Source organism: Myxocyprinus asiaticus, chromosome 22 (assembly GCF_019703515.2).
Source record: "Myxocyprinus asiaticus isolate MX2 ecotype Aquarium Trade chromosome 22, UBuf_Myxa_2, whole genome shotgun sequence".
Taxonomy (NCBI): Eukaryota; Metazoa; Chordata; class Actinopteri; order Cypriniformes; family Catostomidae; genus Myxocyprinus; species Myxocyprinus asiaticus.
In genome coordinates, this window is record NC_059365.1 from 3,886,193 (window position 1) to 3,914,180 (window position 27,988).

The window sequence follows — 27,988 nt, forward strand, 5'->3', positions numbered from 1 at the left end:
GCATGCAGAATTGTTTGGCATCATTGGGGCATCTTAGGGGCATGCAGCATTTTGTGCATCATAGGCGCATGCCGCATTTTTGTGCATCAAAGGTGCATTTTTGGGCATCAGAAACATGCTACATTTTTGGCCATCATAGGTGCATGCAACATATCTGGGCATCATAGGTGCATGCAGCATTTTTTGGGCACCATAGACGTACACAGAATTTTTGGGCATCATAGGCACATGCAATATACTTCGCCATTATAGGCGCATGCAACATTTTTGGCCATCAAATACGCATGCATCATATTTGAGCATCACGGGCGCATGTACCATTTTTAAGCATCATATGCCCATGCAACCTTTTTAACATAATATGCTGTATGTGTACAGCATTTTGGGGCATCTGTGATGTACAGCGTTTTTGGGTATCATAGGCACATGCTGCATTTTTGGGCATTATAGGCAAGTATAGAATTTGGGGCACACGTCATATAAATGTTGGTGCATGGGCGCATGGAGCAGTATTGGGCATCAGAGGCGCGTGCAGCACATACTAGGGCGTCATAGGCGCGTGCAGCATTTTTGGCTCTCATGTCGCCTAGATAGGCAGCCCATGACTCAATTACGCTCCATCCTCACGCATACTTTACGCGCTCATCTTTATGTTCAGTGGCGCATGTGTGATTTTTTCGTCTTATAGAGTCGCGTGAAGCTCGTTGCCATGACAGCACCGGCTTTAACGGGGCTCTCCATGATGAGTTTGCTCAGTTTGGGTTATCTGTCCTGGGACTGGACGAGTCCGAACCAGGTTGAGCAGCCGAACCATCGGCGCCCGCACATTATCTTCATAATGACGGACGATCAGGGCTTTAATGACATCGGGTATCATAACCCCGACATCCACACACCGACACTGGACAAACTGGCTGCGAAGGGAGTCAAGCTGGAGAACTATTACATTCAGCCCATATGCACACCATCCCGAAGTCAGTTCATCACTGGCAGGTAACAAACTCAATTTCAAAAATCAGCTGTTTACACTAATATACTGTATGCCAAGAAATACCACTGTAATACCATGTTGTTTTAAACGTTACCATGATAATACCATTTTTTGGACATTTACCATATGTCCTGGGTACATAAATATGGTAGATATACAGAACAATGGTATGCCTCAAATCACCATGTAATTACCATGTTTTTCATATGTTTTTATACATGTACCATGGTAATACTATGTTTTAAGGTGAATTTAAGTACATTAATATTGTAATCATTCAGCACCATATGTATCAAAGTACCATGGTATTACTATGTTTTTTTTTTTTTTTTTAAGTTACCATGGTAATACAATTTGGACATTAACCATAGTAATGCCAGGTACATGGAGATGATCATTATTTAGTACCATCAAAATCCCATGGTATTACCATCTGATAAATCATTGTACCATGGTACCACCACAGTACGTTTTTTGCAAACGTAATATCGCCATCGTAAAGCTTTTTTCCATGCCTGAATCACTTCAGAAACTTTTATTCATTGCCAACAATCTATTTAAAAAATAAAGTCATTTTTTAAAACATGGAATTGATTACCTTTACAGTAGAAGAATTAATTATTGGACAATTATTATTTTTTTTAAATCATTTTGATTCAGACTGATTTCCGAATGAATCTTTCAAGCCAATTTGTGAATAGGTTCAAATTATTAACTGAAAATAACCAACTCAAGAGAATGATTCATTCACAAATCGGACATCACAATGACTTGTTAACTAGTTTTACTCTGCACACGCTTTACACAAAAGTAATATTTGGAGTAGAGCATAACTAGAAAAGTCTTTATTTTTTTTTTAAAGATTGTATTTAAATTGCATGGCTGTTCTAGACATTAAAATTCCCTTATATTTCCAGGTTTTCCATGACTGGTACAACAACAGTTAATTAATAAAGTACTGAAATCTTTCATGTTGATTGCTATGTCAATACAGTGCATGTAATGAATAAATCAATTCCTGTCTGTCTGCTCTGGTTCATTAATTAACTTCCCCCTCTGCTCTAGATACCAGATCCATACGGGTCTCCAGCACTCAATAATCCGCTCACAGCAGCCCAGCTGTTTGCCCTTTGACCTCAGGACGTTGCCACAGCACCTACAGGAAGTGGGTTACTCCACTCACATGGTTGGCAAATGGCATCTGGGCTTCTACAAGCGTGATTGTCTGCCCACCCGCCGTGGATTCCACACGTACTTTGGATCTCTGACAGGCAGCGTGGACTACTACACATACAAGTCTTGTGATGGACCAAAGGTTTGTGGTTATGACCTTCACGAGGGCGAGAGAGTGGCGTGGGGTCAGGGCGGGCGTTACTCGACGCACCTGTACACGCAAAGAGTTCGAAAAATTCTGGCCTCGCATGACCCGTTGTCCCGGCCTCTCTTCATTTTTCTATCTTTCCAAGCCGTACACACTCCATTGCAGTCGCCGAGGGAGTATGTCTACCCGTATCGACGGATGGGGAATGTTTATCGCCGAAAGTATGCCGGGATGGTTTCGGCTGTGGATGATGCGGTACGGAACGTGACATATGCACTCCGGAAATACGGCTACTACAAGAACAGCGTTATCATCTTCTCGACGGACAATGGAGGACAACCTCTTTTTGGTGGGAACAACTGGCCTCTACGGGGCAGAAAGGGAACATACTGGGAAGGAGGTGTCCGTGGAATTGGATTCGTCCATAGTCCACTTCTGAGGCGCAGGAAAAGAGTTAGCAAAGCTCTGGTCCACATCACCGACTGGTACCCTACACTGGTGCGCATAGCGGGTGGGAACGTCTCCGAAACAGAAGGTTTGGATGGATTTGACATGTGGGAAACCATCAGTGATGGCAAGGAATCTCCACGGCTGGAGATCCTTCATAATATCGACCCACTCTACAACTTCGCCCGTCACGGATCTTTGAAAAACGGATTTGGGATCTGGAATACAGCCATTCAGGCGGCGGTTCGAGTTGGGGATTGGAAGCTTCTGACTGGAAATCCCGGATATGGAGACTGGACCCCTCCACAGATGCTCGGAGACTTCCCGGAAACCTGGTGGACCCTGGAACGCCATGTGGAGCCGAAGAAGTCTGTGTGGTTGTTCAATGTGGCAGATGATCCATACGAGCGCTACGACCTTGCCGAGCAAAGACCAGACGTGGTCAAGCAGCTCTTGGCCCGGTTAGTGTACTACAACCGGACCGCCGTTCCAGTACGCTACCCTTCGGAAGACCCCAGAGCAGATCCAGGACGTAATGGAGGGGCCTGGGGCCCTTGGGTGGGGGATGTAGAAAACTGGGAGGCATTTTACCTCCGAAAGAGAAAAATCAAGAAAGAGAAACTGAAGTTTTCCAAAATGAAGTCATTTTTTAGGAGACTGAATATAAGAATGATGTCCAACAGGATTTAAACAAACAAATCATTTATGAACTGATTATAACAAATGCTGCTGACAATAACATATTATTTTAGGAACTTTGAAAAAACAATCCCTGTGCAAAGGTTGTTGAAGGAATTAATTAATAAACATTATATGCTCTCTGATCTGTGTGCACACTGTGCTATTTTCTCCCAGCTAGGAGACTATATCATGGAATATGTTACCTTGGTTTGTCTTTATTTATGTTTCCTTTTTGATTCTCTCATGGCCAAGTCCACACTATTACGTTTTTGTTTGAAAATGCATTGATTTTGCTACCCCTCTCATCCACTCTAAAACTGAGCATTTCGAAAACTCTCTCCATTACCGCATACTTTGGAAAATGATGACTTTACGTAACTGAAAACAAAGTTTTCAAACTTCACCCAAAAATAAAAATGTCCTCGTCATTTATTTACCCTCATGCCATCCCAAATGTGCATGACTTTCTTTCTTCTGCTGAACACAAAGATTTTTAGAAGAATATCTTGTCTGTAGCACCATAGAATGCAAGTGAATGGTGACCAGAACTACAAAAGCTCCAGTTTTGTTTAGGATGAGAACAGTCCAAATTAAAAGTCCTTTATCACTGTACATCTTAACAGCAGTCTCATTGGCAATCATTATTTCAAGCTCAATTACAATTCCTATTGCGCTGTCTAGCACTCTGTGCATGCATCAAGCACTAGGAAGTGTAATCGAGTTTGAAATCATGATCATGCATAGAGACTACTGTGACGAAATGTACAGTGTAAAAGGAGTGATATTTTGGTCTGTTCTCACCCAAAACCAACTGGATAGTTTCAGAAGACATTGATTAAACCACTGGAGTCTTATGGATTACTGTTATGATGACTTTATCTCCTTTTTGGAGCTTTTGGAGTTCTGGCCACCATTCACTTGCATTGTATGAAACTACAGAGCTGAAATATTCTTATAAAAATCTTTGTTTGCATTCAGCTGAAGAAAAAAAAGTCAAGCACACCTGGGATGGCATGAGGGTGAGTAAATGCTCATTTTTGGGTGAACAATCCCTTTAAAAGGATTACCGGTAGTGAAAATGTGGCCTAGCCTAAGTATATAATTATTATTCTGGTTACAAAAATAAACAGAACACAAAGTTTAAAACACAACGCTTGACATGATAACTGATAATAGGGATTTTAAAATACTGTAAACTGTTTTTCAAAGCTGTGATCGGATACTGTGCTGTGCTGCTGATCAGATATTGTACTAAAATGTAAATTCCAATGGAGAAATTGCCCTCTAGTACACACCTGAGATTTTGAGGGGATATTTTGAAAAATATTTACAATGATGATCAGCCGTAACAGAGTGTCTACCATGCAAGTAGATGCACATAAGCATGCTGTCTAGACTCAGTGTTGCAGGTCAGTAGTATCATGTCAAGAGCCATATTAAAATGCTACTCCTTTCTTGTGATTTTGTTTTGGTTTTTAACACAGATAAGGCCATGGAAAGAATTTCCTACTTGCCTACAATTAAAACTATTCAAAGGTGTACTCAGTCATTTTTTATGCATGTCGTCTTGGACTTTGACACTGACACCTAGGGGCATGGATGCAGCATCATTCAAATGAAAAGTTTCACTTTGTAGAAATTAACTATTCACAGTGAGCCATGATTAATTTAGTCCATAAGTGAAAGTGTCCAATAACAGGGTGATTACAGAGATAAAGGAAGTAGTATTTAGCTGGCCATGTGAGGAGACCCTCTCCATGTAGAATGAAACAGCTTTTATACGGTTACTGATAAGACTGGAGTCCCAATCTCATGTGAGTGCTCATAATTGTATATAAATATGTTTCAAAATCAGACAAAAATACTGAGTGCACCTTTAAGGAACTTAAAGGAATAGTTCACCCAAAAATGAAAATTCACCCTCATGCCATCCCAAATGTGTATGACCTTCTTTCTTCAGCAGAAAACAAATATTTTTTAGAAGAATATCTCAGCTCTGTAGGTCCATACAATGCAAGCTGACAGAGTCCAAAACTCTGAAGCTCCAAAAATCTCATAAAGGCAGCATAAAAGTAATCCATATGATCTAATCGATTTTGGTAACTCCTTTTTTACTGTACAGCTTGTCATTGCAGTCTCTAGGCACGATCATGATTTCAAGCTCGATTACACTCCCTAGTGCTTGATGCATGCGCAGAGCGCTAGATGGCGCTATAGGAAGTGTAATCGAGCTTGAAAGCATGATAGCCAAGGAGACTGTGGATGTCAAGATTTATAGTGAAAATTGGTCTGTTCTCACCCAAACCAATTGGATCACTTCAGAAGACATTGATTAAACACTGGAGTCCTATGGATTACTTTTATGCTACATTTATGCTTCTTTTTGGAGCTTCAGAGTCCTGGCCACCATTCACTGGCATTGTATGGACCTACAGAGCTGAGATATTCTCCTAAAAATCTTCGTTTGTGTTCAGCAGGAGAAAGAAAGTGATGAGCGAGAAAATTATGAGAGAATTTTCATTTTTGGGTGAACTATTCCTTTAATTTTAGGGGATTATTTGCTCTAGCTGCACACAGGGATCTGCTTGTTTATTGTGTTTTAAGAGAAATTAGTGTCCTGTAACTCTTCAGGTGACTTCAGAGTTTTCTTAGTTTGATTATCTATCTATAATATACAGTTAATATATATTTTTAAATGTATTTTTTTTTTTTTTTTTTTTACAATGGGCTATATAGCCTAAACAAAATATCAAATATATTGCACTGCAATATAATTAATGCTATCCTTTTAATTTATAAAATAATAAAACATCGGCGCTGCTAAATGTTTTCCATATCTTCGATATATTTATCGATTTACTGTAGAATAGATATGATATTGGCGATAATGTCATTTACACCTGTTCGCGCTCCCGCGCTTGTGAAAGTCTGTCTCTGTACAAAGGTGAACAAGGCCGAAAATGTGCATTACACCGAGTCAAACGACCGACCAATCACAGGCCTCCTAACAGTCGCTCAATTCGTACGGCGCGTCTGATTGGTGGAAATATTGGCCACGGAACACATAGGAAGAGCTGTAAAAGCTCAGTGTGTAATGTGTACTAAACGCATGTGCGGGTAACAGAAGTGTACGGACTCATTCAGGTCAGTACAGCCAAACCGAAGGTCATTTGCAATTGATTCCCTTGTTATTTTAAATTTTTATCTAAAGTAATGAGATGTTTACATTTTGGGCGCGCGCGCCAAATGTTTTAGCAACCCTGTTTTCATGTTCTGCAACGTGTCCATAATGCATATGCATAGAGCGCATAAGAGCATGTGAAAGAAACACTGTAAAATGCTCTTAGCAGTGCAGATAAAGTGCTTTGAGTCTTTAGCTGTTGTTTGCAAAGGTCTTTTTCACTAGTGCAAAATGCATGGGTAAATATTTATTCAGTATATGCTTGATAGAGTGGCAGTGTGCAGGCGCGTAGCTAGACCGTGGGTGCCAGAGCCGGAGCCCTGGATTTTTTGTTACTAGCCCGAATGTTTTTTTGTTTTTTGTGATGAAAAAGAAAAAAGTAAGGCTTATCCTAATGTTCATTACATCAGGGTACATATGCAACAAGGCAGGCTGCAATTCTGGCTTCAAATGTAAATGAATTCCGATCAGTGAGCCCAACTTGTACGCATTTTGACTTTTTCACCTGCTGTTCGTGCTCAAGTTCATTAGACACGTTACGAACGCCTCGAGTGGGAGCTTTCTATTTTCTCCCACAGGGGTGCAGCTTTTCTGTATCAGAGGTACTGAAGTTTTATTATGCAAGCCTTATTTCTAAATATATAATCTATAAGCCTCATTTCTATTCTTCATTTGTTTTAATCATTCCATACACCTGATAGATTTTAATGCATGCACCAGTGACAGTCAACTTGTTCGGAGCAAAATTTCAATGTTCTCTAGAAAGCAACTATATAACAGTATGCATTATTAAAAGCACTGTACAAATAAATGTAATTGATACTGAATTAATGTCCACATTGTTTTCTAAATCACATTTTCCCCTTAAGGGAAGACATGCACATTCTGCAAAGACACTCAAAAGAAAGTGAATTGCATGCAGGAAAGAGAAAAATCAGAATACAATTAATTTCAAATGTGATAAAACATCTCACTACTGTACATGTCTCATCTAATAATTATGGTCTTTCACTGTAGAATTTATCCATTTAGCATTACAGCATGAAAATGTCGTCACTACTCGCAGACAGTTCAGTAAAAACACTGTTCCTTTTTATATGCAGTAATAATGCCATTTTAAAACACGTGAAGCATTCACAAAGGCCGATGCTGAATAGAAATGAACAAACTCTCAAAATCTCTAATGAGCTTTCAGTACATGTACACACATCTGATAGCACGATAATGTTTTCTTTTATGTAATTCAGTGCGCTCCGTTTATGGACGTCTATCGAAATCAGACCGTAACGGTGGATAATATGAGTAACCCCCCGCTGTTGACTTCTTGCCAATAAAGTGAAAAGAGCGCACAAACTAATTAATCCAAGCTTTTTCAAACAGATGTTCCTAAGACAATCCTTCTGTAGGCAGCCGATGGAAGACTGGACTGGAAGACGGGACTGGAGCGCTGTGCGAGTGGTTTCTGATCATAACATTGCTGTTTTAGATAAAACTTTAGTTTTGCTTGATTATTAAGATAACCATTAATTGCACACATTGTCCGGGAAATTTTAAAGACATCTTACAATGTTTATAAAGCAAGAATCTAACCGCATGACATGCAAGCAAGTAGAGACCGGCTACACACAATGCGCCAACCAATCGCACTTCCGCTAGCCAACCGGAAATCCCGCCCACCTAGCGAAATACAGTGGACTCACTGAGAATATTGTGGATAGATCGCTGCAAAGTCACATGCTTGCAATGTTAACAGCTTTGTTTGTTATTTATAAATAGAAGCGATTAGTTTTATCATGTCGCTCGCTAATGGAGACACAGTATAATGCCATTTGCCTGTCGAATTGGATTTGAAAGGTTTTGAAACTAAGCGACAAAGCGCGTGCTCGCACTAAACTGCTCAACGCGCTGCTGAAAGCTGCGTGGGAGAGAGGGAGAGATAAAGCGGATTTACTCGAGCATCTTTTGGAATTACAGTTTGATACAAAAACAAGTTTATTAATTTGATTTGTTCATCTGTATTTATTGGTTTAATAATTCGCAGCTGGACTGTAAAGTGAATACAAGTGTGTGGGAATGTCCTGTGCTATGAACGTGGAACTTGCGGGACCGATTCAAATTGTGCGCAGTCCCGCGCCGAATTTCAGGCCATGTCATGGAAGGAAAGATTCTTGTGGGCTTAGCCCCCGATGTCACTAAAGTCTAGCGACGCCTCTGGCTATGTGTTTAATAAAAGATCCTGTTCTCAGTTTGTAAATAGAAAATGCATTAATCATGTGGTGTTTCATAAATAATTACTTGTATATTAAATAGTCACATAGTAATTGATAGTTATGTGTCTTAAGTTTGTTAGAGTCTATATTGTGTGGTTGTTATTGAATGTTTTCAGTCTCTTGCATGATTTTTACACTCGTGTCTTTATGACCTTGTTTTATGGCAACAGACGTGTTTCTCTTTATTGTGTTCACAACCCGGTGAGAGATCACCTGGGAGATTACATGTGTGGTTTAACATTAAACAATGGGTTTTCATTGGAAAGGAGCCTTAGAATATTTTGTCCGCATGTTTAAAGGGATAGTTCACCCAAAAAATGAGAATTCTGTCATTTACTCACCATCATGTTGTTCCAAACCCATATTACTCTTTATTCCGTGGAACACAAAACGATGACATTAGGCGGAATGTTAGGAACTGACCACCTCAGTCACCATTCACTTACATTGAATGAAAAAAAAAAAAGATGCAATGAAAGTGAATGGTGACTGAAGCTATCCTGCCTTACAGCTCTGAAACAATTCTGTTTGGTTATGAAATGACACACTTTTCACCTTCAAACTGGAACAAGAAGGAAGTATTTTCGCAATACACATTTAACAAAAAACAAAATGAAACAAAAAAATACACACTTCCCCTTTAAGAGAACCTCATTTTCAATTTCAGTTCTTAAGATGTAGTATTTTTGTTAGATTTAACGATGCCATGATATTCTTGTTCAGTTTGTGATAAGATGGACATGGTGGGTTTTTAAAAAAAGGTGCCTGGATTCATGCAGCTGATGCTGGGTAAAAGGTGAAAGGTCACAGGCTTCATACAAGCGTGTGAATATTTGCTTATGCCGTCATTCTGCCTTCATTGATAATCTGTGCAAGTTAATTGGTTTGTATTTATTCCATGCATTTTATGTGAAGTTCAATATAACACAGAACTTTCTAGTACTAACTGTCTTTCCTCGATGCACAGCTCTTTTTACCAAGATATGACCGCTTATATTTTGTCAACACTCATAAGTAGGGTAGAACTCTGTGTTTGTCAATCAGGGATATCATGTGACTGATTTAATGATTGGCACCATGTGAATATCACAAGAAGGTCAAACTGATATGTCGGTCTGAATTGCTATGAATCTTGTTTATTATGTTTGCAGTTCCATTTGTCTCAAATAGCAGCAAACTGTGACATATTTAGATATCAAGACATGATGCAACAAACTCATCAGTGTCTAGAGTTAGATTGAAAATAGATTTATGTGAGTTATTGATGGTCATTACTCAGGTGAGCACATCAGAATGCTTCCTGCCTCATTTGTTTGTTCCTCCACATTGAAACAGAACATTTCAGACCATGTGATGCAATCAAGTCTGCGGCCGGTTGGGGTTTTGAAACTCTGTAAACATTCCAGATGATTGAAGGAATGAGATGGGGTGAATCCTGTCAAGAGCATGTACAGTTGAAGTCAGAAGTTTACATACACCTTAGCCAAATACATTTAAACTCAGTTTTACACAGTTCTTGACAATTGTAATTTAATTGTAAAATTAATCATAGAAAACATTCCCTGTCTTAGGTCAGTTAGGATCACTACTTTATTTTAAGAATGTGAAATGTCAGAATAATAGTAGAGAGAATGATTTATTTCAGCTTTTATTTCCCAGTGGGTCAGAAGTTTAAATACACTTTGTTAGTATTGGTAGCATTGCCTTTAAATTGTTTAATTTGGGTCAAATGTTTTGGGTATCCTTCCACAAGCTTCTCACAATAAGTTGCTGGAATTTTGGTCCATTCCTCCAGACAGAACTGGTGTAACTGAGTCAGGTTTTTAGGCCTCCTTGCTCGCACACGCTTTTTCAGTTCTGCCCACAAATTTTCTCTCAGATTGAGGTCAGGGCTTTGTGATGGCCACTCCAATACCTTGACTTTGTTGTCCTTATGCCATTTTGCCACAACTTTGGAGGTATGCTTGGGGTCATTGTCCATTTGGAAGACCCATTTGCGACCGAGCTTTAACTTCCTGGCTGATGTCTTGAGATGTTGCTTCAATATATCCACATCATTTTCCTTCCTCCTGATGCCATCTATTTTGTGAAGTGCACCAGTCCCTCCTGCAGCAAAGCACCCCCACAACATGATGCTGCCACCCCCATGCTTCACGGTTGGGATGATGTTCTTTGGCTTGCAAGCCTCACCCTTTTTCCATTAAACATAACAATGGTCATTATGGGCAAACAGTTCAATTTTTGTTTCATCAGACCAGAGGACATTTCTCCAAAAAGTAAGATCTTTGTCCCCATGTGCACTTGTAAACTGTAATCTGGCTTTTTTATGGTGGTTTTGGAGCAGTGGCTTCTTCCTTGCTGAGCAGCCTATCAGGTTATGTTGATATAGGACTCGTTTTACTGTGGATATAGATACTTGTCTACCTGTTTCTTTCAGCATCTTCACAAGGTCCTTTGCTGTTGTTCTGGGATTGATTCACACTTTTTGCACCAAACTACATTCATCTCTTGGAGACAGAATGCGTCTCCTTCCTGAGCGGTATGATGGCTGTGTGGTCCCATGGTGTTTATACTTGCGTACTATTGTTTGTACAGATGAACGTGGTACCTTCAGGCATTTGGAAATTGCTCCCAAGGATGAACCAGACTTGAGGAGGTCCTCAATTTTTTTTGAGTTCTTGGCTGGTTTCTTTTGTTTTTCCCATGATGTCAAGCAAAGAGGCACTGAGTTTGAAGGTAGGCCTTAAAATACATCCACAGGTACACCTCCAATTGACTCCAATTAGCCTATCAGAAGCTAAAGGCTTGACATCATTTTCTGGAATTTTCCAAGTTGCTTAAAGGCACAGCTAACTAAGTGTGTGTAAACTTCTGACCCACTGGAATTGTGATATATAGTCAATTAAAAGTGAAACAATCTGTCTAAACAATTGTTGGAAAATTACTCATGTCATGCACAAAGTAGATGTCCTAAATGACTTGCCAAAACTATAGTTTACTAATATGAAATCTGTGGAGTGGTTAAAGAAATGAGTTTTAATGACTTCAACCTAAGTGTATGTAAACTTCTGACTTCAACTGTACATCTCAAATTTCATGGCAAAATCAAAAGAAAGAAACCAGAAGTTTGAGCAAAGGAACAAATCCACTATTACATTTGAATGACTTTCCAGAAGAGAGATGGCAGAAAATGCAGTTTATTGTGCTACTCCAATCCCATTCAATAATTACCAGAAGAAAAAAAAAAGTGGTACACAATATGGGACTTTTAATTATAAAGAAGCCCGAAATACACATGGGACTCTTATTTTGAAATATCTGCACTCCCAGTTGCGAACACACAGCTGATTCACTGAGAAAGTGAATTTGATTCAAACTGCTAACCAGAGCTCCAGAGTTCACACCCTCAGTTCTTTTCGGGTGATTCATGAAAAAGACCTAGTTCAAAAGAGTCATTTGGTCACGATTCTCTCATGCTGGGTTTGTTGTTGTGTGCGGTGCAGCGAGCTCGTTAGAAACAGAACGGGTGAAAAGCGGCGCGAGACACACTGGTGGTGTGCGCTCTAAAGATGTATTCAATAACTCACAAGATGATATCTGACGAAACCGCATATGAACGTACACAACTCGACTGTTGCCAATGGTGACTAGAGTTTAAATTATTGTCGCAATCAATTATTTTTAGTCGCAGTCTGGAGCCCTGTATTTAGAATCTAGGTAATTGGCAAATAAGGTTGTCCAAGGTGATATATGAAAAAAAAAAAAAAAATATATATATATATATATATATATATATATATACTGTATGTGTGTGTATATATGTATGTGTATATATATATATATATATATATATATATATATATATATATATATATATATATCTGTTTTGAGTTTTGTCATGTTTTGACAGTTGCTGCGTACTGTACGTTAGTTACACCACATGACTTTTAATTTGATTAACAAAAGTTTTGTAAATATAATGTTCTAACGAAATAGATTATTCAGCACAACTCATGCTGACATTTTTTTTTTTTTTCAAGAATTTCAGCTTTTAATTATACTTAGTTTTTTTTACTTTCTCCTGATGACATTTTTGACTTTAAGCCCCTGAAAAAATATAAAAATTACTTTGAAATCAGTAAATGTAAACATGTTCATCATGTATTCAAATCATTGTTTTGTGAGAATTGCATTTGTAATGTATATCTGAATAATTTATTAGACGTGGACAAAAAATGATCGTCATGTCATTGACCCATCTATTATGATATATAATTTGTTGTACTGGCTTTTAATGAAGGTTGATTTAAAGAAAAACATAATTGCATTACAGTATGTCATAATAAGAATCTAAGAAGAATCATTATTGAGAACAACGAGAATTTAAAAAAAATATAAAAACATCCACAAGCACTACAGGAATGTTTTATGAATTTAGGAAAATAAGGAAAATGAACTTGAAAGTGCAAAAATGAAACCATTAATATGAACTGTTGAAAATGCAAAACATCTTAATTGTTCTAAAACAAGCCTCATTTTCATTATAATTTTTTTGTGAACTTGACCTCGACATGTTTTTATGATATTCACCCTTCTAGAATGCAGAACTGCGATTTTATTTAGACCTGAAACCAATAAAAACGCGTTTTGTTGTTTGCCTTTATCTGAGATAATAAACGTGTTTTTAAGAAGTTTCTTATTTAAGGAGAAAATTGGGCTTGTTCTCTTGTTCCTTGCAGATGTCATGTCTGCATCTCTGTCGTCATAAATTGCATGCCTTTTAATATCAGGATCTGTTCCGCTCACCCGCATGCCACTGTTTTCCATTTGTTGTGCCACTGTTTTTAAATAGCAGCCCCGGTCTGGGAGGGGCAGATGTTTGCTTGGTTACCCCCCATCGGATGACCGACCTCAGGGTCTGTCATTGGTCTTACCCACCCCCCCGTGACCGGACGAGTTTAAAGTGGCTGTGGCTTTGCTCATGTTACCTTTGCCCTGGAAAGTTTGTACACTAGTGGAATGGCACTATGTGTCTTTATGAATGTAACAGCCAGTCTTGGCAGGACAGCACCAAACCCTGTGAGATTAAAGGAGATCTTTAAATAATACATGGGAACATAGTCTATCATTACCTATAATAGAATAGATTTATCAGACAATATTTGGCCATTTTGATGATCTGCATTGACCGACATGGTCATTCCACCTTGTGTCAGTACTAAAATGGAGTTTAGTAGTGTGTATTAATAATAATAATAATAATAATAATATTTTTGTGTGTGCAATTTTGTATGAATGTTATACAAATAAGTGTTCATTTTTAAAAATTCCTTACTTTTTTTTTTTTTATATATTTATTACATGCATATAAAACTATATCTTATTTAACTGATATATAATTTTATGTTTTTAAAATGTAATATAATATTAATTTAATAAGATGTACTGGGTTTATACTGGTATTTAATCAGCCATCCCACTCTCTAGATCAGTGTTTCTTAACTGGTCTTGCTTCAGGTTCCCCGATTTTATATTGGGCATGAGATGGTGACCCAACACAATGCCAGAATTGTTTATTTATACAACAGTAAACAAAAAAATGTCCTTAAAATTAAACCTAATTAATTACGCTAATTGCTATATTATTATTGGTTTCTAAATGCCACTTGAATTCTGATGGTTTTATGCTTTTAGCAGCCAGTATGCCACAAATAAGCCAATAGCACAAAATCGCAGTTACAGAAAGATGCTTACAATGGAAGTGAATGGGGCCAGTCCATAAACGCTAAAATAAACGGTTTTAAAAGTATAGCCACAAGATGTAAACAATACATAAAAGTGTTAACATGATTTTATTGAGATAAAATCACTTCCTAACCTCATCAGTGTAAAGTTATTTCCAATATTACCACTCTGTCGCCATGATGACAATATTGTGTAATGTTTACATCTTGTGGCCATACTTTTAAAACCGTGTGTATTTTAGCATTTATGGACTGTCCCCATTCACTTCCATTGTAAGCGCTTCACCGTAACCATGATTTTTTTTTCTGTAGGCTATATTATTTTTTTTTAATAAACAAGAGTCGAAAGTCATTTTTGTTGTAATCAACATTACGCTACAATTGCTTTTGATTCAGCTTAACATGTATTGAACCTGGAATATTCCTTTAACACACACACACACACACACACACACACACACACACACACACACTCACACAAAAAACAGTTGTAGATATTGTATCAGCCATTAAAAAAACCCTAATTGGTCAACCGTTAATCATGAACATTTATCACAAAACATCAAAGTGATGTAATCAGTTCATGTAGTAAGTGTTGCTCTGTTTGACCTTTTGAGCTGTTATTGGCTGAAACGGCACATTCTAAGAGAGTGAGTGTCCAATAAGAAACGGGAAGGGGACGGAACGGGTCTGACTAGTGGTTACACATAAACTCAACCTGTAGTTCTCCGTACCCTCACCTGGACAGTTCACCTGCCTGTTGCATTGATTCTGTTACACCGCCCACAACCGGACTACCTTTATTCCTCTCGTCTCAGGTGTGTCTTTGTGCATATTGTGCACTTTGTTTTGTTGTAGTATGTAGGTCATGTTGAGTCCATGCCAAGAGATTGAAATGGTTTGACTTTGCTGTCAGTGCCCAAAAAGGCTGTGCTGTGATAAAGGAGAGAAGTATCACCGTTTTGCTTAAGCATTTCCTGGTTGATTCAGAATGAAAAGCTATTGAAGGTTGTGTTGTATTTTAGCTAACTGTCTTGTATTGTTTGTTAGCTGTCACATGAGCTAGGAAGTTTTCTTGGCATGAAGTAAACCATAATCAGGGCGGTTTATAAGAATGTTGTGCCCCGGGGCAGTAAGAATAGAAGTAGGTGAGAGGTTATAGTGGTAAAGCGTGCTCACAAGGTTGAATCACATAGCTGACTAGATGACTCGGAACCTGTGTATTTCTTAATGCTGTTGTTAAACAAGTTAACTTGATGCAAATGAAGCATGCTATTGATTAGAATACAATTGCTCATCCGGCTGTTTCATATAACATTATATTCCAGAAGTCATAACATTTTATATTACATTAATGGATTCGGCAGATGTTTTGATCAAATTATAACAATTTAACCATGTTTGTCAGAACCTGTATGACTTTCTGATGTAGATGTTAATGTTAATTAGCCTTAGTCACCATTTACTTTCATTGAATGGAAAAAAAAAAAGATGCAATGAAAGTGAATGGTGACTGAGTCTGTCAGTCACTAATATTCTGCCTATATTCTGTTTTTTCCTGGGAACTGTTTCCACGACCTTGATGATACAGAAATAAGAGGATTATAATCAGCTGTTGATCAATATGAAAAGCTTTGCTCTTTGTGCATGTAATCTAGTAGAGTACACATCTGAGCACTAGTTTTATTACTTTGAGTACATTTGGTCTAAAGTTGCTCGGCGTGCTTTCATCAGGTTTAATGACATGTTAGTGGAGTGTTATTAGCAAGGCGTGAGACTGCTGTGAAGGTTTCTGCTCAGTTAAAGGAAAAGTACCATGTTAATTGAGTAACAGGGGAAACAGATTAAGATAACCTTCCAGAACATCTGACCGTTTAATCAGTTTGACCCTTGATCACTAAAACCCTTTGTCTTTGCAAAGATAACGATTCAGTTTACTTAGATTGCTAAATGAATGCTTTGATTTAATCAAAAGTTTTTTGCCAGCATTTCAAAACACCTGAAAGAGTTTTTTTTTTGTTAGATGTCATACAGAGTCAATGCAAGAGGACAATAATGCAAGCAGCCTGCCAGAAACAAAACATATTTCTTATTTTGTCTTGTAGCTGATTTCCCCCCCCCCCCCCCCCCCAAAACAACACCCACACAAAATATACAGTATAACCATTGCTATTACCATTGTTATACTCAGCAAAAAAAGAAACGTCCCTTTTTCAGGACACTGTATTTTAAAGATAATTTTGTAAAAATCCAAATAACTTTACAGATCTTTATTGTAAAGGGTTTAAACCATGCTTGTTCAATGAACCATAAATAATTAATGAACATGCACCTGTGAAACGGTTGTTAAGACCCTAACAGCTTACAGACGGTAGGCAATTAAGGTCACAGTTATAAAATCTTAGGACAGTAAAGAGACCTTTCTACTGACTCTGAAAAACACCAAAAGAAAGATGCCCAGGGTCCCTGCTCATCTGCGTGAACGTGCTTTAGGCATGCTGCATGGAGCCATGAGGACTGCAGATGTGGAGAGGGCAATAAATTGCAATGTCCGTACTGTGAGATGCCTAATACAGCGCTACAGGGAGACAGAAAGGACAGCTGATCATCCTTGCAGTGGCAGACAACGTGTAGCAACACCTGCACAGGATAGGTACATCCGAATATCACACCTGCGGGACAGGTACAGGATGGCAACAACTACTGCCCGAGTTACACCAGGAACGCACAATCCCTCCATCAGTGCTCAGACTGTCCGCAATAGGCTGAGAGAGGCTGGACTGAGGGCTTGTAGGCCTGTTGTAAGGCAGGTCCTTACCAGACATCACCGGCAACAACGTCACCTATGGGCACAAACCCACCTTCGCTGGACCAGACAGGACTGGCAAAAAGTGCTCTTCACTGACGAGTCGTGGTTTTGTCTCACCAGGGGTGATGGTCGGACTCGTGTTTATCTTCGAAGGAATGAGCGTTACACCGAGGCCTGTACTCTGGTGCGGGATCGATTTGGAGGTGGAGGGTTCGTCATGGTCTGGGGCGGTGTGTCACAGCATCATCGGACTGAGCTTGTTGTCATTGCAGGCAATCTCAATGCTGTGCATTACAGATACAAAATTACATCAAATTGAATGGAGTAATATTTAACAATATAAAAAAACGAAATATTTAATTGTATTTAATTTAATAATAACATTTTATAGATTTTTTTTTTTTTTTTAAATTTAATTAGTAAATCTAAAAAAATCGGCTAAAATATTTTTTTGTGCAAAAAATAATAATAATAATAAAAAAATAGAAATTAGCCTATATTTTGCACAAAAAAAGAAAAGGAAAAACAAAATCAAGCCTATTTTTAGTGTTGTTATTAATTTATTTTTGGATGGATTGTGACCATTATTTTCATGACAATTAAGCACATTCCCTAAAATTTCCATTGTTGTTATGTGTCTGGGACTCCGTAGGTTTTATTCTGAGCTTTTTAGTCATTCTCAATATTCTCATGGCATACACATTACTGAGAATTTCTTTGTAAATTGACATTTACATTTTAGTAAATTAACAATTTTAGTTATTCATTAGATTCACCCACACATTCATAGTAGCTCGATTAGTAGTAGATTTAATATCGGCTTCTCTTACAAAAAGTGCTTTTGCTTTACCATAGGATGAATATGTTAATCATTCAGTACCATGCATGATAAATACTCGTGATACTGCAGTTTTGTTGTAATGTTCTAATAGAAACCCTGTTGTCATCCACAGATTCAGTTGGTGTTCATCATGCAGGCACACGAGCTGTTGAAGCAGGTGAGAATCCCTGATCTGACGGAGTTGAGAGATTATCTCCGCAGTCTCTCCACCAACACTCTCCTCGGCATGGGCGCGTTTACAGCTATCACAGCGTACTGGTATGCCACGAGACCCAAAGCCCTCAAACCTCCGTGTGATCTGCAAATGCAGTCGGTAGAGCTGCCGGTACGTTCAAATCCTTCCTTGATCATTCAAGGCGCTGTAAGCGATTTTGTGTGTTTGTTAAATTTAACCACCAACTTTTGCCACTTTGATAACTTTAACCACACACCCTTTCTCCAAAACACTGCCCTCCAAAATATGTCTGCCAATCAGATGTCAGCGATCTGGAACACGCAAAATGATTGAAAATCTGAGCATGTTTCTGATTGGCTAAATAAGGATGACTTTCAGAGTCTTGGGTTGTCACAGAGACGGGTGTGATTTTTCATGACATTTATTTCTGTGATATCTGTCAGGTAGTAGGGACACTATATGCATGACATTCAAAAATCGCTTGCAGTACCTTTTAAATAAATGGTTATCAGCAAAGAGTACAGTAAATATTTGTTATTAAAACTGTTGTTTGTTTGTTTTGTTTTTCTCAGAGTGGAGAGCTCGCGCGCCGGTCTGCGATATTAAATGGTGATGCGCTCTTGACTCATTTCTACGATGACGCCAAGACGATTTACGAGTGCTTTCACAGGGGTCTGAGGGTGTCGAGTACGTTCTGTTTATCATTTCAACTAGAAGTAGAACGATATATCGGTTTAACAGATTAATCGGTGCCGATAGTTGCTTTTTGGAACTATTGGTTATCTGCAAATGTCTGATAAAATGATGCAGATATTTTTAATAAATATATTTACATAAATAATTGAGAGAACTTTTGGCCGATTAATCGGTTATCGGCCTTTCCCACCAACCTTAGTTATCGGCATAGGCAAAATCCACTATCAGTCGACCTAAAAGAAAATCAAGCAGATTAAAAACAAACAATCAGATTGAGAAATAAAGAGCGTTGTCTTTTAGAATGTGATGTTAGCTTGTGGTAAAGTGGTCAGTGTTGTCATGCTTTCTGACAGGGATGGGTAACCCAAAAATGAATCATTTACTCACCAGGTCACCACTCAGGTCATTCCAAACCTGCATGACTTTCTTTCTTCTATGGATCACAAAAGGAGAAGTTTTGAAGAATGCATGAAGTAACCAGCGGCTGTAAAACTTTAAAAAAGAACAAAAAAGCATGATAGCTTTAGATGTTGTCGAACCACGATTGACATCAGTGACACCAAAACTGAACTGGTTCTCGCCTGTCTTGTTACCGAACATTATTTTCAGTGAATATTGACTTAAATTTTAGTCTTTTTCTCACACAAAGCTATCGTATGGCTTCAGAAGACTTTGATTATAGCTCTCAAGTCGTATGGGCTACTTTTATGGTACTTTAGTGGTGCTAGACAGCCCGTGTTCATTGTATGCTTGCTTTGTATGGAATGTAGCACAGATATTCTTTATTTGTAGCGACATGAGAGTGAGTGAGTGATGACGGAATTTTATTTTGGGTGCACTATTACTTTAAACAATTCTATTTGCTGTGTAGAAGGTAAAAAACAAAGTAGAAACAGCTAACAAATGGCAAAATGACTGTTTATTGCCATTGTAGTTTGTTGTATGTGATATCTTTGTTTCTCCTCTCAGATAATGGTCCCTGTCTGGGATCGAGAAAACCAAAGCAGCCATATGAATGGCTTTCTTATTCAGAGGTAGGATGACAGTCCTGTATCCCTGTTAATCTCTCTAATTCAGATGTAATTCTGAAATATTTCGGCCAAGACTGAACTGAGTCGTTTTTAATTTTTGTCTTCCTCAGGTGATCGAGCGAGCGGAGCTTTTGGGTTCAGCATTTCTTCACAAAGGACATTCCAAAAGTGGAGATCCCTACATCGGCATCTTCTCTCAGAACAGACCAGAGGTCAGAGTTGGGCTCAATTCTTTTTTTCTTTTTTTGGCCAAATGTGTCTTTACATCTGTATGCAAATTTTTCATATCATGGTTGAATGATCAATATAGTGGTAAGAAAAAGTATGTGAACGCTTGGAATTACCTTTATGTATAAATTTGTCTTAAACTCTGGTTTGATCTTCATTTAAGTTACAATAATGAACTAACACAATCTGTTTTAACTAAGAACACAAAAAGTATTGTATTGTTCTTGTACATATAGAGTACATACTCAAACATTCACAGTGTAGGTTGGAAAAAGTATGTGAACCACTAGGCAAATGACATCAACAAAAGCTAATTAAGAGTCAGGAGTTGGCAAACCTGGCATCCAATTAATAAAATGAGATTGGAGGTGTGGGTTAGAGCTACTTTGACTTATAAAAAACACTCAACCATTTTGAGTTTGCTATTCACAAGAAGCATCTGTTAATGTGGACCATACCTTGCAAAAAAGAGATCTCCTACGATGAAGAATTATTGCTCTGCTTAAAGCTGGAAAGGGTTACAAAGTTATCTCGAAGAGCTTAGATATTCATCTGTCCACAGTTAGACAAATTGTCTATAAATGAAGACGATTTAGTACTGTGGCTACTCTCCCTAGAAGTGGCCGTCCAGCCAAGATGACTCACAGGACACCCCGCAGAATGCTCAGTGAGGTAAAAAAGATCCCTAGAGTGACAGCTAAAGACTTGAAGGAATCATTGGAACTGGTTAACATCTCTGTTCATGAGTCTACTATACGGAAAACGTTAAACCGGCATGGTGCACGTGGCAGGACACCATGAAGGAAGCCGCTGCTTTCCAACAAAAACATTGCTGTGCACTTGAAGTTTACCAAAGACCACCTTGACACTCCACAACAGTGCTGGGAAAATTGCTCAGTTTTGCAGATAGGCCTGTTTCACTGACATGCGCTGCATGTCTAGATCTGCTACATAGGGATTGTTTGTAATGTCTATTTGTGTAGCAGCATGTCATACATGCTCGATGCAGCATGTTTTGCATTTGGTCTAATTGTGCAGCAGAAGCATGTCCACATGCTAACACTGTATGTATGTATTTTCTAGTAGTATCAAGTTTCTGTACATGCTCTACAGCAGGCATATCAGATCTAGTCTGCCAAGACCAATATCCTGTCAATATGTCATACCCATATTAACATGCTTAATGTTTCCAAGAGTTGTTATGACTGAAATAACAAAATATCTGCTGCCAGATTTCAATAAACCCCTTAAGAAGTTACTTTTGTAATAATGATCTTACAATTACTACCGAGGGTTTTCTAAACATTAATGGGTTTGTTACAACTAGTACTTGTAAAGAATGACATGTATGTTTTCTGTCTGTCTATTACATTCTTTATGTGAATGGTATAGTTTGTGTTGGCTTCAGAGATTGCAAATATTTTTTCACTAATGTCAGAAATCTTTCTCCAGTGGACAATTTCAGAGTTGGCCTGCTACACCTATTCTCTGATAGCAGTTCCTCTGTACGACACCTTGGGCATGGAGGCAATAAGTTATATCATCGACAAAAGTAGGTCAATTAATCATACAGGTATTATTCTGACATTACCTATTTTATTTAGGTTTGTTTATTTCGGTTTGAATGCAGATACTGTATGTGTCAGACTGGCTGTTCTTTATTATGGTGTTTGCTAAGGCAAGCATTACCAGTAGTATTGCTCATACTGTGGGTTAGTGACTTGAAATATGTTATTTGAATGTAATATTGACCAATGCAAGCAGGTGCAAAGGAGCTGTGCTTGAATGACTGAAAATAGCTGTGAATTGAATTATTAAAAATGGACTTTGCTCTAGCCTGTGCAAAATTTCTTTCTTTAGCATTTATCACATGAGAGTGTTTGTGTGTGTGTGTATTTGCAGCATGTATCTCTACGGTCATATGTGACGTGCCAGAGAAAGCCAGACTGCTGTTAGATTGTGTTTCTGGCCAACAGCACACCGTAAAAACCCTGATCCTGATCAAAGAGTTTGACGCTGATCTAGTGAGCAGAGGACAGCAATGCGGGATCGACATCATCAGTTTGCGAGACGCAGAGGTGAATAAACCACAGACAGTCTGTGCAAATCTTTGCATACCGAATGAAATCGATAAATTTGTTTGCATGTTGTGTTATTTGTTTCACTGTCTGTGACCTGGTCATGACATCACACATCACCTGTGTTGACATGCAATACTGAATGTTTACCCTCAGAGTATTCAGTGTTCAACTCAACTTTCAAATGGCTATACATGGTACAGTAATGGTTTCACAGGGTAATACCATGGTACTTTTCCATATATTATACATGGAATTATTACCTTGTTTATACAGGTGCATCTCAATAAATTAGAATGTCGTGGAAAAGTTTTATTTCAGTAATTCAACTCAAATTGTGAAACTCGTGTATTAAATAAATTCAGTGCACACAGACTGAAGTAGTTTAAGTCTTTGGTTCTTTTAATTGTGATGATTTTGGCTCACATTTAACAAAAACCCACCAATTCACTATCTCAAAAAATTAGAATACATCATAAGACCAATAAAAAAAACATTTTTAGTGAATTGTTGGCCTTCTGGAAAGTATGTTCATTTACTGTATATGTACTCAATACTTGGTAGGGGCTCCTTTTGCTTTAATTACTGCCTCAAATCGGCGTGGCATGGAGGTGATCAGTTTGTGGCACTGCTGAGGTGGTATGGAAGCCCAGGTTTCTTTGACAGTGGCCTTCAGCTCATCTGCATTTTTTGGTCTCTTGTTTCTCATTTTCCTCTTGACAATACCCCATAGATTCTCTATGGGGTTCAGGTCTGGTGAGTTTGCTGGCCAGTCAAGCACACCAACACCATGGTCATTTAACCAACTTTTGGTGCTTTTGGCAGTGTGGGCAGGTGCCCAATCCTGCTGGAAAATGAAATCAGCATCTTTAAAAAGCTGGTCAGCAGAAGGAAGCATGAAGTACTCCAAAATTTCTTGGTAAACGGGTGCAGTGACTTTGGTTTTCAAAAAACACAATGGACCAACACCAGCAGATGACATTGCACCCCAAATCATCACAGACTGTGGAAACTTAACACTGGACTTCAAGCAACTTGGGCTATGAGCTTCTCCACCCTTCCTCCAGACTCTAGGACCTTGGTTTCCAAATTAAATACAAAACCTGCTCTCATCTGAAAAGAGGACTTTGGACCACTGGGTAACAGTCCAGTTCTTCTTCTCCTTAGCCCAGGTAAGACGCCTCTGACGTTGTCTGTGGTTCAGGAGTGGCTTAACAAGAGGAATACGACAACTGTAGCCAAATTCCTTGACATGTCTGTGTGTGGTGGCTCTTGATGCCTTGACCCCAGCCTCAGTCCATTCCTTGTGAAGTTCACCCAAATTCTTGAATCGATTTTGTTTGACAATCCTCATAAGGCTGCGGTTCTCTCGGTTGGTTGTGCATCTTTTTCTTCCACACTATTTTCCTTCCACTCAACTTTCTGTTAACATGCTTGGATACAGCACTCTGTGAACAGCCAGCTTCTTTGGCAATGAATGTTTGTGGCTTACCCTCCTTGTGAAGGGTGTCAATGATTGTCTTCTGGACAGCTGTCAGATCAGCAGTCTTCCCCATGATTGTGTAGCCTAGTGAACCAAACTGAGAGACCATTTTGAAGGCTCAGGAAACCTTTGCAGGTGTTTTGAGTTGATTAGCTGATTGGCATGTCAAAATATTCTAATTTTTTGAGATAGTGAATTGGTGGGTTTTTGTTAAATGTGAGCCAAAATCATCAATTAAAAGAACCAAAGACTTAAACTACTTCAGTCTGTGTGCATTGAATTTATTTAATACACGAGTTTCACAATTTGAGTTGAATTACTGAAATAAATGAACTTTTCCACGACATTCTAATTTATTGAGATGCACCTGTATACCATGGCATTTACATAGTACTCTAATATACTTTAAAGTGTTGTTTTTTTTTTTTTTTTAGCTTTTTAGTGTTTTCAGTATGTTTCTATATAAATCGTAATAACTAAGAATTGACACAGATCATAATTTCTTTTTAAAAAATTATTTTATCACAAAAAAAGAACCGTTGCGGTACCATGTGATATACAGTAGGCCTATACCATGGGACTAAATGATTACCATTTTCATGTACCTTAGTATTTACATGTTACTTAAAAGAACACAATGGTATTACCATGATAGTACTCGTAAAAAAATAATAAATGTCAATTCTGAAGAACCAGCTCATAAGATTCAGTCGTTTGGGAATTGGACTACACTGGCCACACTGGATGTTACGTGCTATAGATGGACTTTTTATTTTGGAAACGTGGCTTAATGATGGTGAGTTTAGCCCCTTTGTTGAACTTTCCCCAGCTGGTTGTGACATTTTTTAGCACCCCTATAACTGCTGGTTGGGGTGGGGGAATTGCCACGGTTTTCAAACATTGTTTCAAGTGTCGGCTTTTACCGTCTGTAAACTATCAAAGCTCTGAAGCCCAATTAATGATACTTTCATGTTTGTCGTCCTGAAAAACCTTTGGTATCACAGTTTTTAGATTTAGTAGATTCTCTTAATTTCACTCAGTTTGTCACGGGCCCTACACATGAGCAGGGTCACACGTTGGATCTGGTTTTATATTTAGGTCCTCAAATTTGTAATGTTGAAATTGGTAATTACTAATTACTTAATTGGTAATTATGTCTGAACATATGCCTGTGATTTTTAATGTCACTTTGAATTGTGGATCATCTAGCTCTCAGCCTTCTGCTTATTGGTCTAGATTGATATCTTCATGTACATCTACGGCTTTTACGGATGCTTTTTTAGCCCCCTCCTTTACGTCATTTATTGAGTCTCCCTCTTTTAAGGCAGGTCCTGATGAGCTGGTTACTGTGTTTAACTCTGTGTGTTCAAATATTTTGGTTGTTATTGCTCCGTATAAAAGCATCAAGAACAAAGTTAGAGGTCAACCATGGTTAGACAATACTACTCGTGCTGCCAGACAGGAGTGTAGAAAGGCTGGACAGAGGTGGAAAAAAAGATAAATTGCATGTTTCACATCAAATTCTTATTAGTTGTCTAAGGCATGCTGTAGGGTTACAAGGTCCAGTTTTAAGATGGGTTATATCTTACCTTGAAGGTAGATCCTTTCAGTAAGGTTTGGAGATTTTTCTTGTTCCTCAGCATCCATTACCTGTGGTGTTCCTCAGGGATCTATCTTAGGTCCAATTTTGTTTTCTTTGTATATGCTACACCTTGGCATGATTTTTTAAGAAATATGGCGTATCTTACCACTTCTATCCCGTTCTGCAGCCTGGAGTGAAAAGTTCTTTTAATTTGTTGTTGTTATGTTTAGAAGAGGTTAAAGGTTGGCTGGGTCAAAATCTTCTCCAGTTAAATGAGAAGAAAACGGAGATCATTATCTTTGGAGGTGATGTATGTGGTGTAGATATTACCAATGGCTTAGGGCCGTGGGCCGCTAATCTGCGAAGCCAAAAAAATATGGGTGTTTTTGATTCAGCACTAAAATTTGACAAACAGATTAAGGCTGTTGTGAACAGTTGTTTTTATCAGCTAAGAGCCATTGCCAAAATGAAATGGATTTTATCAGTCAGCGATCTGGAGAAAGTTGTACATGCTTTTATTTCTTCCCACCTCAACTACTGCAATGCCCTTTACTTGGGGACTAGTCCTTCATCTATGTCACAGTTGCAGCTGCTAGGCTGCTCACAAATACTAAGAGGAGGGACCACATTTCACTGGTATTGGCTTTACTACATTGGTTAACGGTACAATATAGAATTCAATACAAGGTACTGTTATTTGTTTTTAAAGTGGTTCGTGGTATGGCCCCGGTTACCTAACTGAGCTTATACATTTGCGTTATTCATGTAGATCATAAAGATTGGCCATTCAATTACTACTGACTGTTCCCAGATCACACTTAAAGCTCAAAGGGGATCAGGCTTTTTCAGTTGCTGGTCCGAGGTTGTAAAATGGTCTACCTCTTGAGATTAGATCCTCCTTCTATTTCTATTTTTATATCGAGTTTAAAAACATTTTTGTTTTCATTTGCGTTTTAATACTTGATGGACTCTGGGTGTTGTCTTTTTTTTTTATGCTAGTTTTTATTTCCTGCTGTTTTGGTTATTGTGTGACGTTTTTATTTTATTTTCAATGTACAGCACTTTGGTGCTACAGTGTATTTTGAAAGTGCTTTATAAATAAATGAGACTTGAGACTTGAATGAGACTAGATTCAAAAGAAGCGGCTCATAAGATTAATTCATTTGTTTGGGAATCGGACTACTCTCCTTGTGCTGTAGATTCAAAAGAATTGGCTCATAAGATTCATTCGTTTGGGAATTGGACTATGCTGGTCACACTGTATATTTCATGCTGTAGATTCAGAAGAACTGGCTCATAAGATTCGTTCGTTTGGGATTCTGACTATACTGGTCACACTGTATATTTCGTGCTGTAGATTCAAAAGAATCGGCTCATAAGATTCATCCATTTGGGAATCGGACTGCTCTCGTTGTCCTGTATGTTTCATGCTGTAGATTCAAAAGAACTGGCTCATAAGATTCATTCGTTTGGGAATCGGACTATACTGGTCACACTGTATATTTCGTGCTGTAGATTCAAAAGAACTGGCTCATAAGATTCGTTCGTTTGGGATTTGGATTATGCTGGTCACACTGTATATTTCTTGCTGTAGATTCAGAAGAACTGGCTCACAAGATTCATCCATTTGGGAATCGGACTATACTGGTCACACTGTATATTTCGTGCTGTAGATTCAAAAGAATCGGCTCATAAGATTCATTCGTTAGGGAATCGGACTATACTGGTCACACTGTATATTTCGTGCTGTAGATTCAAAAGAATCGGCTCATAAGATTCATCCATTTGGGAATCGGACTGCTCTCGTTGTCCTGTATGTTTCATGCTGTAGATTCAAAAGAACTGGCTCATAAGATTCGTTCGTTTTGGATTTGGATTATGCTGGTCACACTGTATATTTCATGCTGTAGATTCAGAAGAACTGGCTCATAAGATTCATCCATTTGGGAATCGGACTATACTGGTCACACTGTATATTTCGTGCTGTAGATTCAAAAGAATCGGCTCATAAGATTCATCCATTTGGGAATCGGACTATACTGGTCACACTGTATATTTCGTGCTGTAGATTCAAAAGAATCGGCTCATAAGATTCATCCATTTGGGAATCGGACTGCTCTCGTTGTCCTGTATGTTTCATGCTGTAGATTCAAAAGAACTGGCTCATAAGATTCGTTCGTTTTGGATTTGGATTATGCTGGTCACACTGTATATTTCATGCTGTAGATTCAGAAGAACTGGCTCATAAGATTCATCCATTTGGGAATCGGACTATACTGGTCACACTGTATATTTCGTGCTGTAGATTCAAAAGAATCGGCTCATAAGATTCATTCGTTTGGGAATCGGACTATACTGGTCACACTGTATATTTCATGCTGTAGATTCAAAAGAACTGGCTCATAAGATTCATCCATTTGGGAATCGGAC

General features: G+C 38.4%; 2 protein-coding genes across 3 annotated transcripts in view; both read left to right on the forward strand.

Annotated features, from left to right (window-relative positions):
- Nucleotides 1–532: 532 nt before the first annotated feature.
- arsia (arylsulfatase family, member Ia) lies at nt 533–3,869 on the forward strand. The gene is made up of 2 exons (XM_051649705.1): nt 533–993; nt 2,057–3,869. The coding sequence occupies exons 1-2, from the start codon at nt 710–712 to the stop codon at nt 3,447–3,449; spliced, it is 1,677 nt and encodes a 558-aa protein (XP_051505665.1). The 5' UTR covers nt 533–709; the 3' UTR covers nt 3,450–3,869.
- Nucleotides 3,870–6,408: 2,539 nt separating this feature from the next.
- The window catches only part of LOC127413072 (long-chain-fatty-acid--CoA ligase 1-like), a 41,944-nt gene continuing 20,364 nt past the window's right edge, over nt 6,409–27,988 (forward strand). The window contains exons 1-7 of one of the 2 annotated variants that reach the window (XM_051649914.1): nt 6,409–6,584; nt 18,398–18,610; nt 19,033–19,147; nt 20,126–20,190; nt 20,298–20,399; nt 21,868–21,967; nt 22,318–22,493. In XM_051649914.1, coding sequence (XP_051505874.1) covers nt 18,416–18,610; nt 19,033–19,147; nt 20,126–20,190; nt 20,298–20,399; nt 21,868–21,967; nt 22,318–22,493 — 753 coding nt within the window. In that variant the 5' untranslated portion in view covers nt 6,409–6,584; nt 18,398–18,415. Of the gene's footprint in view, nt 6,585–15,364; nt 15,454–18,397; nt 18,611–19,032; nt 19,148–20,125; nt 20,191–20,297; nt 20,400–21,867; nt 21,968–22,317; nt 22,494–27,988 lie in introns of those variants that run through there. The other variant, XM_051649915.1, reaches the window with a different exon arrangement.

Bases quoted from the DNA above. Each gene is read 5' to 3' on its own strand.
- arsia (XM_051649705.1), top strand. From the start codon at position 710: ATGACAGCACCGGCTTTAACGGGGCTCTCCATGATGAGTTTGCTCAGT. The intron at 994-2,056 runs GTAACAAACTCA...CCTCTGCTCTAG, and splicing joins AGTCAGTTCATCACTGGCAG to ATACCAGATCCATACGGGTC.